The sequence below is a fragment of the Stegostoma tigrinum genome, chromosome 14 (assembly GCF_030684315.1).
Source record: "Stegostoma tigrinum isolate sSteTig4 chromosome 14, sSteTig4.hap1, whole genome shotgun sequence".
Taxonomy (NCBI): Eukaryota; Metazoa; Chordata; class Chondrichthyes; order Orectolobiformes; family Stegostomatidae; genus Stegostoma; species Stegostoma tigrinum.
Genome location: NC_081367.1, coordinates 57,074,772 through 57,087,419, shown reverse-complemented (window position 1 = coordinate 57,087,419; position 12,648 = coordinate 57,074,772). Strand labels below are relative to the sequence as shown.

Genomic DNA, 12,648 nt, shown 5'->3' with positions numbered 1-12,648 from the left:
AGAATGACAAGGATTTAGGGTTCAAAGCGACACTGAAATACACAGCAGAAATAGGTAAATCCACTCCCAAACATTCCCAAGTGACCTGGTAAATTCACTGGTAGAGTTGACCAGTTTGAGAAAGGTCACCTATTATAAGTTGAAAGGAGGAAAATAGCATAGAGTAACTCCTCCAATCACAGGCCAGGCCTTGCTGTGAATGGGGGAGCAGCGAACAATTAGATGAGTAAATGATAACAGGGGCTGACCAATGGAACCTTTTACTGGAGTGAGGGGTGTGGAATAGGGCTTTAGCCAAGGCCAGAATCAGGCTCCACATCTGTCTGAGGCCAGATGTTCTAGTTTCTAGGATAAGGTAAGGGGAAGGGGAGTTGGGGGCATGATGGTAAGGAGTCTATTTGAAGTTCTGTGTTAGGTTGTGTAAGCCTCAGAACTACAATACTTGGAAAAAATGTTATGGATTCCACTGCAATTGTTAGATTTAATGAGTAATTGACATTTGAGCAGTAAAAAGGGTAAAAACTGCCTGGCTATAATATTCTACCTTTGGGAATATATGATGCAGAAGCATTAACTGTGACTTTACCAGTCATTGGAAGATATGTTTAAGGTGATGGGCTTTTCATGTTGAAATGTGTGTCATCATTTTGGGGAAAAAAAATCTTTTCTTGCTAACTTACATCTGATGTCTTGTGCCAACTTAACTATTCTGGTATCCATGAAATTAATGCTTTCCTTATATGTTGTGGTCTTAGGGCACTGACAAGTTCATCTAATTCTGCTTCTGTGTGAGCTCATTTACCAATCTTAATTAAGGCAGTACTATTGGTATGTGATGGCACCATGTATCAAGTAAATTAAAGGGCAAGAATATGTCTCATCTGAAAACCTACAGAACCATTATAAGTCGAAAGAGAGCCCCTAAAAGCCCGCAAGCATGAACAGGTATCCCTTGAGAGAATCTCAAAAGGAGATTTTGACCCTGGTTCAATGTCTATTCTGTGTTGCACAATAAAAGAGATCTTGCAATGCCAGATCAAGGCTGATTTAAACGTGGGTCTTTGCATTTAAAGAGGGTGAAAGCCAGCATTGCTCCCTGCAGTGACCTCTACAAATAACATTGATATGTGAACAGCAGGTGACGGTATCACGATCTTGCTCTGTGTTAGAATCTCTTACACATTGTATGTGAACAACTTACACTTAACAAACTGCCAGAGGAAAGCCACATATGGGAGGAGCATGTGGGAGAAATAGAGAGAGATGTGGAAATAACTTGCAAACTGCCAATTGCTTTGACTCTCTCAGTCAATTCTGAATGAAAATCATCTTTTCACCCCAGCAGAGTCTGCTCAGGATTTCAGAGTGGCTTCACTGAGCTGAATTTTACTAACTTGAGCCTATAATCTAGTCTTTTTCATGCAACACTGAGAGAGCACCATATTGTCAGTGGGTCAGTACTGAGGGTGCGTCTTACTGTCAGTAGGTGAATGCTGAGGGAATGCCACATTGTAGGAGGTTCAGAACTGATGGAGCTCTGCCCTGTTGGAGGGTCAATATTTAAGGAACGCCACATTGTTGAACTGTTATTACTGAGGGAGTGCTGCAGTATCAGAGGGTCAGTACTGAGGAAGTGCTACCCTGTCACAGGGTTAGTACTGAGCAAATACTGCACCATCAGAGTCATTACTGAGCAAGAACTGCACTAAGGGAGTGTCAGTACACCATGTCTTGAGTAAAATCTATTCATCAACTGACAATTGAAAACATATATAAGACCTGGTTATTTAGTTTGTCGTTTTGGGTGTTTTGATATTTGAAAATAATCATGTTTCTGAGGGATATGTGGTTTCCAATGTAAGGATGGCCAAGCTTCAATGCTGATTTCAAACCCAGGCACCTAGTTCTAAATCTAACCTAACAAGTTTTATTTGATTTGTTAACAAAATTTGAGTGTCACCACCTAGTTAGCATTTATTGTTCATCGCTAATTGCCCAGAGGGCAATTAAATGTCAACTACATGCTTTAAACACCTTCAAGCCACTGAGGTCAAAACATAATGGTTATCATAGTTGAAAAAAATTTCTTTTCATGAGATGTGGATGCCATGAGCTGGGCCAGCATTTTTCGTAAGCCTCTAACTGCCCTTGAGAAGGTGGCGATAAGCTACCTTCTTCAACCATATTTGGTGTAGGTAGACCCACAACACCATTAGGGAGAGTTCCAGGATTTGACCCAGTGACGCCAAAAGAACAGCAAAATATTTCTAAGTCAGAATGGTGAGTGGGAACTTGTAAGTGGTGGTGTTGTTCCTATGTATCTGCTGCTCTCTGTACCTTGCAAAACGTCCAGTTAATCAAACAATTAGCCAGTCCAATAGTTCCAGAGATAGTAGGAACTGCAGATGCTGGAGAATCTGAGGTAACAAGGTGTAGAGCTGGATGAATACAGCAGGCCAAGCAGCATCGGACGAGCAGGAAAGCTGACATTTTGGTCAGAGACCCTTCTTCAGAAACTTCTGAAGGGTCTCTGCCTGAAACATCAGCTTTCCTGCTCCTCCGATGCTGCTCGGCCTGCTGTGTTCACCTAGCTCTCCACTTTGTTCGTCCAATAGTTCCAATTTGGCTAGGTTACTGAACGAGTGATCCACGTTGGACACTAACAAAACTCCGTCATGGGACAGATGGCAGTAGTTAGGCCCTAAAGGCAGCCTTGCTTTCAGATTCCTCCATGACCTCACTTGCTCCCTATCTCTCTAACCTCTTCCAAACTTCCAATCCTCTGAGAGCTCAATTTTGGTCTCTTCTGCAACCCCAACTTTCATCTCCCCAACCCGGGCAGCTGTGCTCTTAGCTGCCTGCAGCCTAACTCAAGAAGCCCTTTTCTAAACCTGTCCACACCTCTCTGCCAATATTCCTTTAAAGTTGTGTTAACTTGTGGTCATGTTGCAATTGAGAATGTGCTGTATGAAGACCAGAGGCTACTCGTAGGCAATGTTCTCTTTAAAATGCAGGCCTACACTACAGCACCTCATTATTGAAGGGACTGTTCAGTCGAATCAAACAGCTGTGCACAGCAAGCAAAAATTAGAGGGCGTATTGCTCTCTCTCCTTTTTGCCCTTTATATCCTCTATGAAAACCATCCTCAAAATCTACCTTTTTGATCATCTGTCCAAGTACCTCCTCATGTTGCTCAATGTCTGGCTGTGGTTTATAACGCTCCTGTGAAATACTTAATGGTAATTTACTTCACTAAAGGTGTGACATAAAGATGGGTATTTGTTGTTGCTATAATCTACAAGGCATTGGTGCTTCACCAAGGTACTGTTCTTGAAGTGAAAAGGCGTATTTCTGTGTTGCAGTATGGCCGGGGCACAGGCACAAAATCATCCTTCACTCCATTTGTGGACCCAAGGGTATTTCAGACATCACCAAGTGGCAGTGAGGAAGAGTCATCAGCAACAGGTAAGTGCCAACTGCAACTGACAAGGACACTGTAAACTTTGCAGAACCATCCACAGGTTTGCATTTGATAGAGGAATGATAAGCTATCATCTTGGCTGAGAGGTAGCACTCTGAGCTTAGTAAGAGGATCCTGGTCTTTAAACCATTCCTCAAAACCATGAGCCTGTTATCTTATTCATTTCATGGGATGTGGGAGTACTTGCCAAGGCCGATGTTTATTACCCATCCCTAGTTATCCTTTAACCGAATGATATGCTGGGGTTTCAGAGGCAACTGTGCATAAGGAATCACATGGGGACAAAACCAGTTCCCTGAAAGGACACTACTGAACCAGATGGATTTTTACAATCAATTATGGGTTAGTTACTGAGATTCGATTTTAAGTTGGACTTTTTAATAATTGTATTGAATCTCACTTGATGCAGTGTTCGGATTTGAAGTCTTATCTGCCAAGCATTGGCCTGGGCCTTTAGATTCGTAGCCCAGTGACATTACCACTTGGATATTTCAGTTGGCTGGATGGCGGTTTGACATGGCACATTGATGCCAATGGCACAAGTTTGATTCCAAACCAGCTGAGGTTACCAAGGAAGTCCCAACTTCTCGAACTTGATACCTGCCTGAGACCTGATGACCTTCAGGTTAAATTCATCACCAGTTGTCTCACTCCTGTGAGAGAGCAATACACTGGTCCCCTGGGAATTTAGTGACTACTGCTCCACCATCTCCCATTACATTCTGACTAACAACAGCAGCAATGCTTCAAAATATTTCATCAACTGTGAAGGTTCAATTTCTTTCCTTCCTCCCTATCCCTCTTGAATAATGGAGCCAAGGATCTGAACTGCTAAAGCCATTGCTGTACAATTCAGTGATTTTTTAAAAAACTTGTTTCTCAGCAGAACCTGATAATATCGTGACGGATCTTGGTTGAGCTTGATTTAGATCATAAGACCATAAGACATAGCAGTGGAAGTAAGGCCATTCGGCCCATTGAGCCCACTCTGCCATTTAATCATGGCTGATGGGCATTTCAACTCCACTTACCGCACTCTCCCTGTAGCCCTTAATTCCTTGCGAGATCAAGAATTTATCAATCTTTGCCTTGAAGGCATTTAACGTCTCAGCCTCCACTGCGCTCCGTGACAATGAATTCCACAGGCCCACCACTCTTTGCCTGAAGAAATGTCTCCTTTTTTCCATTCTAAATTGACCCCCTCTAATTCTAAGGCTGAGCCCACTGGCCCTTGTCTCCCTGCCTAACGGAAACAACTTCCCAGCGTCCACCCTTTCTGAGCCATGCATTATCTTGTAAGTTTCTATTAGATCTCCCCTCAACCTTCTAAACTCTAATTATTACAATCCCAGGATCCTCAGCTGTTCATTGTATGTTAGGGCTACCGTTCCAGGGATCATCCGTGTGAATCTCCGCTGGACACGCTCCAGTGCCAGTATATCCTTCCTGAGGTGTGGGGCCCAAAATTGGACACAGTATTCTAAATGGGGCCTAACTAGAGCTTTATAAAGTCTCAGAAGCACATCACTGCTTTTATATTCCAATCCTCTTGAGGTAAGTGACAACATCACATTCGCTTTCTTAATCATGGACTCAACCTGCAAGTTAACCTTCAGAGAATTCTGGACTAGCACTCCCAGATCCCTTTGCACCGCTTTATGAATTTCCTCACCGTTAGAAAATAGCCCATGCCTGTATTCTTTCTTCCAAAGTGCAAGACCTCGCATTTGCTCACGTTGATTTGCTGTAATTATCCTCTCTTTGCTGCCTGCCAGAAATGAACAGGCAGCAACAAGTGGAAAGGACTCAGCAAAACATCCCCTGCAACCCACCCAATGACATGTAGCAGATCTTGGCCTAATTTTTGAGGGAGGGCAGCGTTGAGGTGTAGGGGGAGGGATGTAGCTGGCCAGCAGAAAGAAAGTAAATCAGTTTCAGGATTCTGTGGATAGCACTTTTGGCTCTGATTTACAGTGCTGTGAGATCCATTCCCACCTCACAGGCTTGATCCCACAATACACTGACACTGACAGAGGGTGTGGAACGACAAGAGTTCTGTCCTTTCAACATTTACACCCTCAGCTGAATGTGAACAATCCCACCACATTATATCAATGAAGAGCAGGAGAGCACTCCCCAGTACTCAGCCAATAGTTAACTGCCAGCTAGCATCATGAAAAGTGATGAGCTGGACAGTTGGTGTGGCACTGTGGCTCAGTGCTTAGCACTGCTGCCTCACATCGCCAGGAATTCAGGTTCAATTCCACCCTTGGGTGACTGTCTGTGTGGCATTTGCACGCTTTCCCTGTGTCTGCGTGGGTTTCCTCTGGGTGCTCCGGTTTCCTCCCTAGGTCCAAAGATGTGCAGGTTCAGTAGATTGTCCATGCTAAATTGCCCATAGAGTTCAGAGATGTGGAGATTTAAGTGGCTTATGGAGGGATAGGTCTGGGTGTGGTGCTCTAAGGGTCAGTGTGGACTTGTTGGGCCAAAGGGCCTGTTTCCACACTGTAGGGCGTCTATCATTATCACATTGATCTTTGTGGGGTCTTGCTGTGCACAGCTTTGCTGCCATGTGTCATTAAATGAAACAGGTAATTCACAGTGGTCAGGATCAGTTCTCTGGTGTCATTGGGTTAGATCCCTTGGTGCCATTTCTTCCTGCGACTTTAATTGGCTCTTCTGTTCCTCTAGCAATGTTCTCCAGTGAGATGCTCCGACAGGAACAGGCAAAGCTGAATGAAGTTCGGAAGATCTCTGTGGTAAATGTCAACCCGACGAACATCCGACCCCATAGTGACACCCCGGAGATCCGAAAATACAAGAAGCGGTTCAACTCTGAAATACTCTGCGCAGCACTTTGGGGTGAGCTACATATGATTTCCACCCTCCCCTAAGTCTCTCTTCCAGTGATTAGCTCTCTGTTCTCCTCAACGGAATCACTCATGTGACCATGAGAGGTCTCATATTAATCACACTCTGCTCTTCATCCATGCCTGTGCTTTTATTTTCTGGGGCCACAGCAGAAGCGTCTAGACTGAGATCACTATTCGACATCAGCCACTGCCCCCCCACCCCCCGCCAACTTGCCAGGCTGAATCTGCTGAAGTTCCATCACCATGAATGCCCAGGTTATTGGGTCCTGTGTAAGTCAGAGTGGCATCTGCAGCCTTACTGTGCAATTTGCCTCATCTGGGTGAGGCACCAACCCACTAAAGGTTGGGCTCGTTTTCAACTCAAAGGAAGATGGTTTTGCTCATTCAGCTCAGCCATTTCAGCTCCAGGACTTGTCAGCAGGAGCTGCTCAATGTAGTGTCCTCAGCCCAACCGTCCTCAGTTGCTTCATCAATGACTTTCCTTCCATTTTACTGTCAGAGATGAGGATACTTGCTGATAATTGTGCAATGTTCAGCAGCATTCATGACTCTTTAGGTGATTCCTTAGGCACCGAGGCACTCCATGTCCAAATGCAACAAGATCTGGACAATATCCAGGCTTGCATTGACAAGTGGCAAATAACATTCACACCAAATAAGACCGAAGACAATTACCATCTCCAACAAACAAGACTGTGACCATTCTCTCTCGACATTGAATGATGTCGTTGAATCCCCACAGTCAACATCTTGGGGTTTATCACTTACCAGAAGCTACATTCACCATGTAAATTCTGTTGTTACATGAATAGGTCAGAGGCTAGGAACCCCGCAGCAAGTAACTCACCTCTTGACTCCCCAAAGTCAGTCCACCATTCACAAGGTCCAAGCCAGGGGAGTGATGGAACAGTCCCTATTTGCCTAGATGGGTGCAGCTCCAAGAGCATTCGAGCAGCTTGGCACCAACCAGGACAAAGATCCTTAGACAGTGTCTTCCAAACCCATGAGGAAGAGATCGGCATCATGTGAATGGGAACATCATTGTCTGCAAGCTTCGCTCCATACTGACTTGTAAATATATTGTAATGCCTTCAAAGCCACTGTAAAAAAAATTGGTACTCGCTTCATAATGGCATTGTTAATCTACCTACAGTGTTTGGACGTTTTTCTTCCAATCATGGGACGTGAGTGTTTCTGTCTGGGCTAACATATATTCCTAACCATATTGTTTGTCTGTTTTATCTATCTGTGTACCCATTCAGTACTCGTCCATGCTGGGCTGTGATGCTGTGAGACAGCATCTGATTTGATTTGAACTGGAACTGGTGAGACTGTATTTTGCAAGCTTGACTAGGGATTCCCATTAGCAGTTAGACTGGGCTATTTAAATGTTTCCCCGAACCAGGGTGATCATCTTGATGAACGAACAAATAAAAGCAGCATTTAAGGAAATAGGCCTGGTAAGAATCTGCTCCAAGTTGTCCAGGTTCCTGGTGAGAAAGAAAAGCTTCGACATCAGGAAGGATTGCATCTGATTTATTTCTATCAGACACCAATCTCTTTCTCTGAAGCTAACAGCTATTCTGTTTTCCCTTGTGCTACAGGAGTGAACCTGTTGGTGGGCACAGAAAATGGTTTAATGTTACTGGATAGAAGTGGCCAGGGGAAGGTTTACAACCTCATCAATCGGAGGCGCTTCCATCAGATGGATGTACTGGAGGGTCTTAACATCCTCGTGACGATATCTGGTAAGGGATCACTTGGCATCTTTAGCGCACTTACATGATCCATGTCAGCCATTCGTCAAGTGCAGAAGAGAAGAAATAGTTCATTTTTGATCATTCAAGTTTAACAAGTTAATCCAACTTTCTTAAAGTCTTTTTGAGGTTTGGAAATGATGAGCCAAAGTAAACTTTCTTCATCCGTCGAAAGTCATGAAAATGCAAATTACTGAAAAGGACAGCAGCAAAGACCAACTGAGATTTAACATGTAACAATTGTGCCAGACAGAATGTGACTTGGTGCTATGAGAGAGAGGTTCATTTTGAGCAATTTTATCCACTGTTCAGGTAAGAAGAATAAATTGAGGGTGTATTACCTGTCTTGGTTGAAGAATAGGATATTGCACAATGATCCTGAGGTGGAGAAGAAACAGGGCTGGACCACAGTTGGTGATTTGGAGGGCTGCGTACATTACAAAGTTGGTATGTAACAAATTTAATGTCCATCATAGACTTTAGTTAATTAATTACTCTATAAACCACTCTCTCAACCTGTCCTGCAACCTTCAATCATTTAAGCACAAATGTTTTCAGGCCCCTCTGCTCCTGCACCCCCTTAAGAGTTGACAGCTTCAGTTTATATTTTCTCTCTGGTTCCTTTCTACTGCAATTAATGACATCATACCTCTCTGTATTAAATTTCATTTGTCATATGTCTGTCCATCCCACCAACCTGTTCACATCCTTTTGCAGTTCCACACTATCCTCCTCATAGTTCACAATCTTTCCAAGTTTCTTGCCATCTCCAAGTTTTGATATTGTGCCCAGCAGACCCAGATCTAAGCCATATGTATCAGGAAGAGCAGAGATTCTAATGACAGTCCTTGAGGAACTCCAGTATAAAACTTCCTCCAGTCCAAAATACATCCATTATGCAATACTCTCAGTTTCTAATCACTTATTCAAATTAATATCCATATTGTTACAGTCCTTTTTATTGCATGAGCTGTAACTTTCTCACTGTTGTATGGCACTATATCAAATGCCTTTTGGACGTGTATGTAATCCACATCTCCAGAGTAGCCCTAATCAACCCTCTGTTACCTCATCGCAAAACTTCAGCAGGTTAGTTTAACAAAATTTTCCATTTTCACTCTTTTTAATGGCCTTGGATACATCTCATTCAATCCTGATGCCTTGTAAACTTGAATATCCAATACCACCACCATATCAATTTTAAACTCTTAAATTGTCTTCATTACCCCTTTTTTCACTACAACCTGGACAGGCATGCCCCCTATCTCCTTGCCTCCATTTCCTTTTTGCTGTCCAGTCAGCCACAGTATTCTTTTCACCACATTTTATTATTTACTGAAGATGTTTTGATTCCCTTTTATCTTAGCTGCCGGTCTCTTCTCATCCTCTCTCTTTGATTTCTTTATCTTCTCCTCTGAAATATCTAAATTCTGCCAAAATAGGAGAAATTTTCTCTTGGCATGCATCGGTCAGCCACTCATTTTAGGAACATAAATCAGGCCATTCAGCTCTTAAAATCTGTTTGAATAAAAATGTCATGGTTGATTTATACATCAACATTATCCACCCGTCTGGTCTCAATGTCATTCACATCTAGCAAAAATCTAACAGTCCTGGAATTAAAATTATTGGTGAAATGCCACCACATTTTCTTTTGTACAAGACAGGTCTCAACTTCCAACAACCTTGATGTGAAGACGTTTTTCCTAATTTTCCTTCTGATTGACCTGGCTTGAATTTTAATTAGACATTCTCCAACCAGAAAAAAAAACCTTTCAATATCCTGAAGATGTCATTAAATCACCTTTAAACTTGTGCATCTCAGTGATCATTTTCCTGAATTATTTATAGGAGTCCTGGTAATGTTCTTTCCTGCACTTCTTCAAAGGTTAACAGATCCTTCATAAAGTCTGGTGCTGAGAAAGGGCACAGTGTTCTCGGGGTGATCTTATTTTCAGTCAGTTTTGACACAGGAGGAATTCCAGAACTGCTCTGGAGTGCTGCCTAGTTTCCTTCACTGGGATCCTGAGGGTAACCCGACATTTCCACTGGCTGCGGTTAACACAGTCAGCATAAACAGGGATCGAACCTGAGTCACTCACGAAGAGGCCACATCCCGGTATTTTTCCCTAAAGACTAAAGTATCAGCTTCAGACTTGAACTAAGTTGTACAATGTTAGCCTCTTGAGTTGCTGTGGTGTTGCTGTTGGGGTACCGTTTTAGTCATAGACAATAATTGCAATTGAAAAAATATTACGGGTAAATAGCTCCCCAAAGCTTGAATTTAAAATTACTTTTTAATTTTTTTGAGTTAGCAAAAGATTCTTGAGGAGACAAAAGATCACTGGGGAGAAATGTAGATATGAGATTAAAATCAGATCAACTATGGCTTATCAAACGGTGGAACAGGCTGAAAGTACCGAGTAATCGATACTTGTTTGTATATGTGCGTGTCTGAGCAGGTTGTTTCTTCCAACTGCAAAAAATCATTTCAGCCAAAGCTGCTCATTTTCTTGACACCATGTCTGTAACTTACAGCATCCACTCCCTCCACCACCGACGCACAGCAACAACAGTGTGTTATAAGATGCACTGCAGCGCCTCGCCAAGCTTCTTTTCGATGGCACTTTCCAAGCCAATGATTTCTCCCACCCAGCAACAGCCAAGGCAGCAGACAGATGGGAACACAACACCTCCAGATTAAGATAACAAAGTGCGGGGCTGGATGAACACAGCACACCAAGCAGCATCTTAGGAGCACAAAAACTGGCATTTCCGGAAATTCCCTTTCAAGCCACCCACCATCCTGATTTGGAACTGTATCACTGTTCCCGACACTGAACCTCACTCCCTAACAGCACCATATGTTTCTCTACAGGTCAGGAACAGAGGTGATTCAAAGTAAGAGATTACTTCCATCTTTTAAGCGAAATTAGGGATGGGCTACAAACATTTCTACCCCACAAAAGAATAAAAATGAATTAACTTCTTAACAAACATAAACTGCTTTTACTAACTGAATTAAGCGCTCAATGAGCAATACAGACACAAAGCAAATAGGAACAGGAGAAGGCCATTCAGTATGATCATGACTGATCATTCTACCCCGGACCCTATACCATCTTTCGCCATACACCCTTTGATCTGTTTAACTCTAGGGACTATGTCTAACTCCTTCTTGAAAATGTTCAATATTTTGGCCTTAACCCTTTCAGAGGCAGAGAATTTGACAGGCGCATCACTTTCTGTGTGAAGACATTTCTTCTCCTCTCAGTTTTGAATGGCCTACCCCATATCCTTAGACTGTAAACCCCTTCTTCTGTACTCCCCAGTCACTGGGAACATTCTTTCTGCATTTGTCTTGTCTAGTCCTTTTAGAATTTTATAGACTTCTATGAGATCACTTCTCATACTTCTAAACTCGAGTCAACACCTGAACCAGTCCAGTCTCTCTTCATATATCAGTCTTGCCATCCCAGGAATTAGTCTAGTAAACCTTTGTGCACTCCCTCCATAGTCAGAACACCCTTCCTCAGATTAAGAGACCAGACCTGTGCAGAATGCTCTAGGTGTAGACTCATCAAGGCCCTGTACAATTGCAGCACGAAATCCATGCTCCTGTGTTCAAATTCTCTGGCTATGAAGGCCATTTGCCTTCTTCACCACTTGCTGTGCCTGCATGCTTACTTTCAGCAACTGGTGCACAAGGAAAGCTATGTCTCATTGCACCTCCCCCTTTCCCAATCTACCATCATTCAGATAATCATCCACTTTCCTGGTTTTTGTTACCAACGTAGATAACAACAAATTTATCCACATTCTATTGCATATGCCATGCATTTGCACACTCACTCAACTTGTCCAAATCACACTGAAGTATCTCTGCATCCTTATGTCAGCTCACCATCCCACTCAATTTTGTGCTGCCTGCAAACTTTGAAATATAGCATTTAGTTCCCTCATTTATTAATATATATTGTGAATAGCTGGAGTTCAACACTGATTCCTGCATTAGAGTTCTGAGGGAGGTGGCTGAGGAAATAGCGGAGGCTTTGGTTGTGATCTTTCAAAAGTCACTGGAGTCTGGGAAAGTCCCAGATGTTTGGAAAATTGCTGTTGTAACCCCCTTGTTTAAGAAAGGATCAAGGCAAAAGATGGAAAATTATAGGCCGATTAACCTAATCTCGGTTGCTGGTAAAATTCTTGAATCCATTGTCAGGGATGAGATTTCTAAATTCCTGGAAGTGCAGGGTCAGATTAGAGCAAGTCAGCATGGATTTAGTAAGTGGAGGTTGTGCCTGACAAACCTGTTAGAATTCTTTGAAGAGGTAACAAGTTGGTTAGGCCAGGGAAACCCAGTGGATGTTATCTATCTAGACTTCCAAAAGGCCTTTGATAAGGTGCCTCACGGGAGGCTGCTGAGTAAGATGAGGGCCCATGGTGTTCAAGGTGAGCTACTGGCTTGGATTGAGGATTGGCTGTCTGACAGATGGCAGAGAATTGGGTTAAAAGGCTCTTTTTCAGAATGGCAACCGG

The 12,648-nt window shown here is 43.0% G+C and overlaps 1 protein-coding gene across 10 annotated transcripts in view; it reads left to right on the top strand.

Annotated features, from left to right (window-relative positions):
* LOC125457484 (TRAF2 and NCK-interacting protein kinase) overlaps positions 1 to 12,648 on the top strand; it is a 228,425-nt gene that overhangs the window by 210,684 nt on the left and 5,093 nt on the right. For all 10 annotated transcript variants that reach the window (XM_059651186.1, XM_059651181.1, XM_059651180.1 and 7 more), the window contains 4 exons: positions 3,364 to 3,466; positions 6,174 to 6,344; positions 7,960 to 8,103; positions 8,425 to 8,559. In XM_059651186.1, coding sequence (XP_059507169.1) covers positions 3,364 to 3,466; positions 6,174 to 6,344; positions 7,960 to 8,103; positions 8,425 to 8,559 — 553 coding nt within the window. The remainder of the gene's footprint in view (positions 1 to 3,363; positions 3,467 to 6,173; positions 6,345 to 7,959; positions 8,104 to 8,424; positions 8,560 to 12,648) is intronic.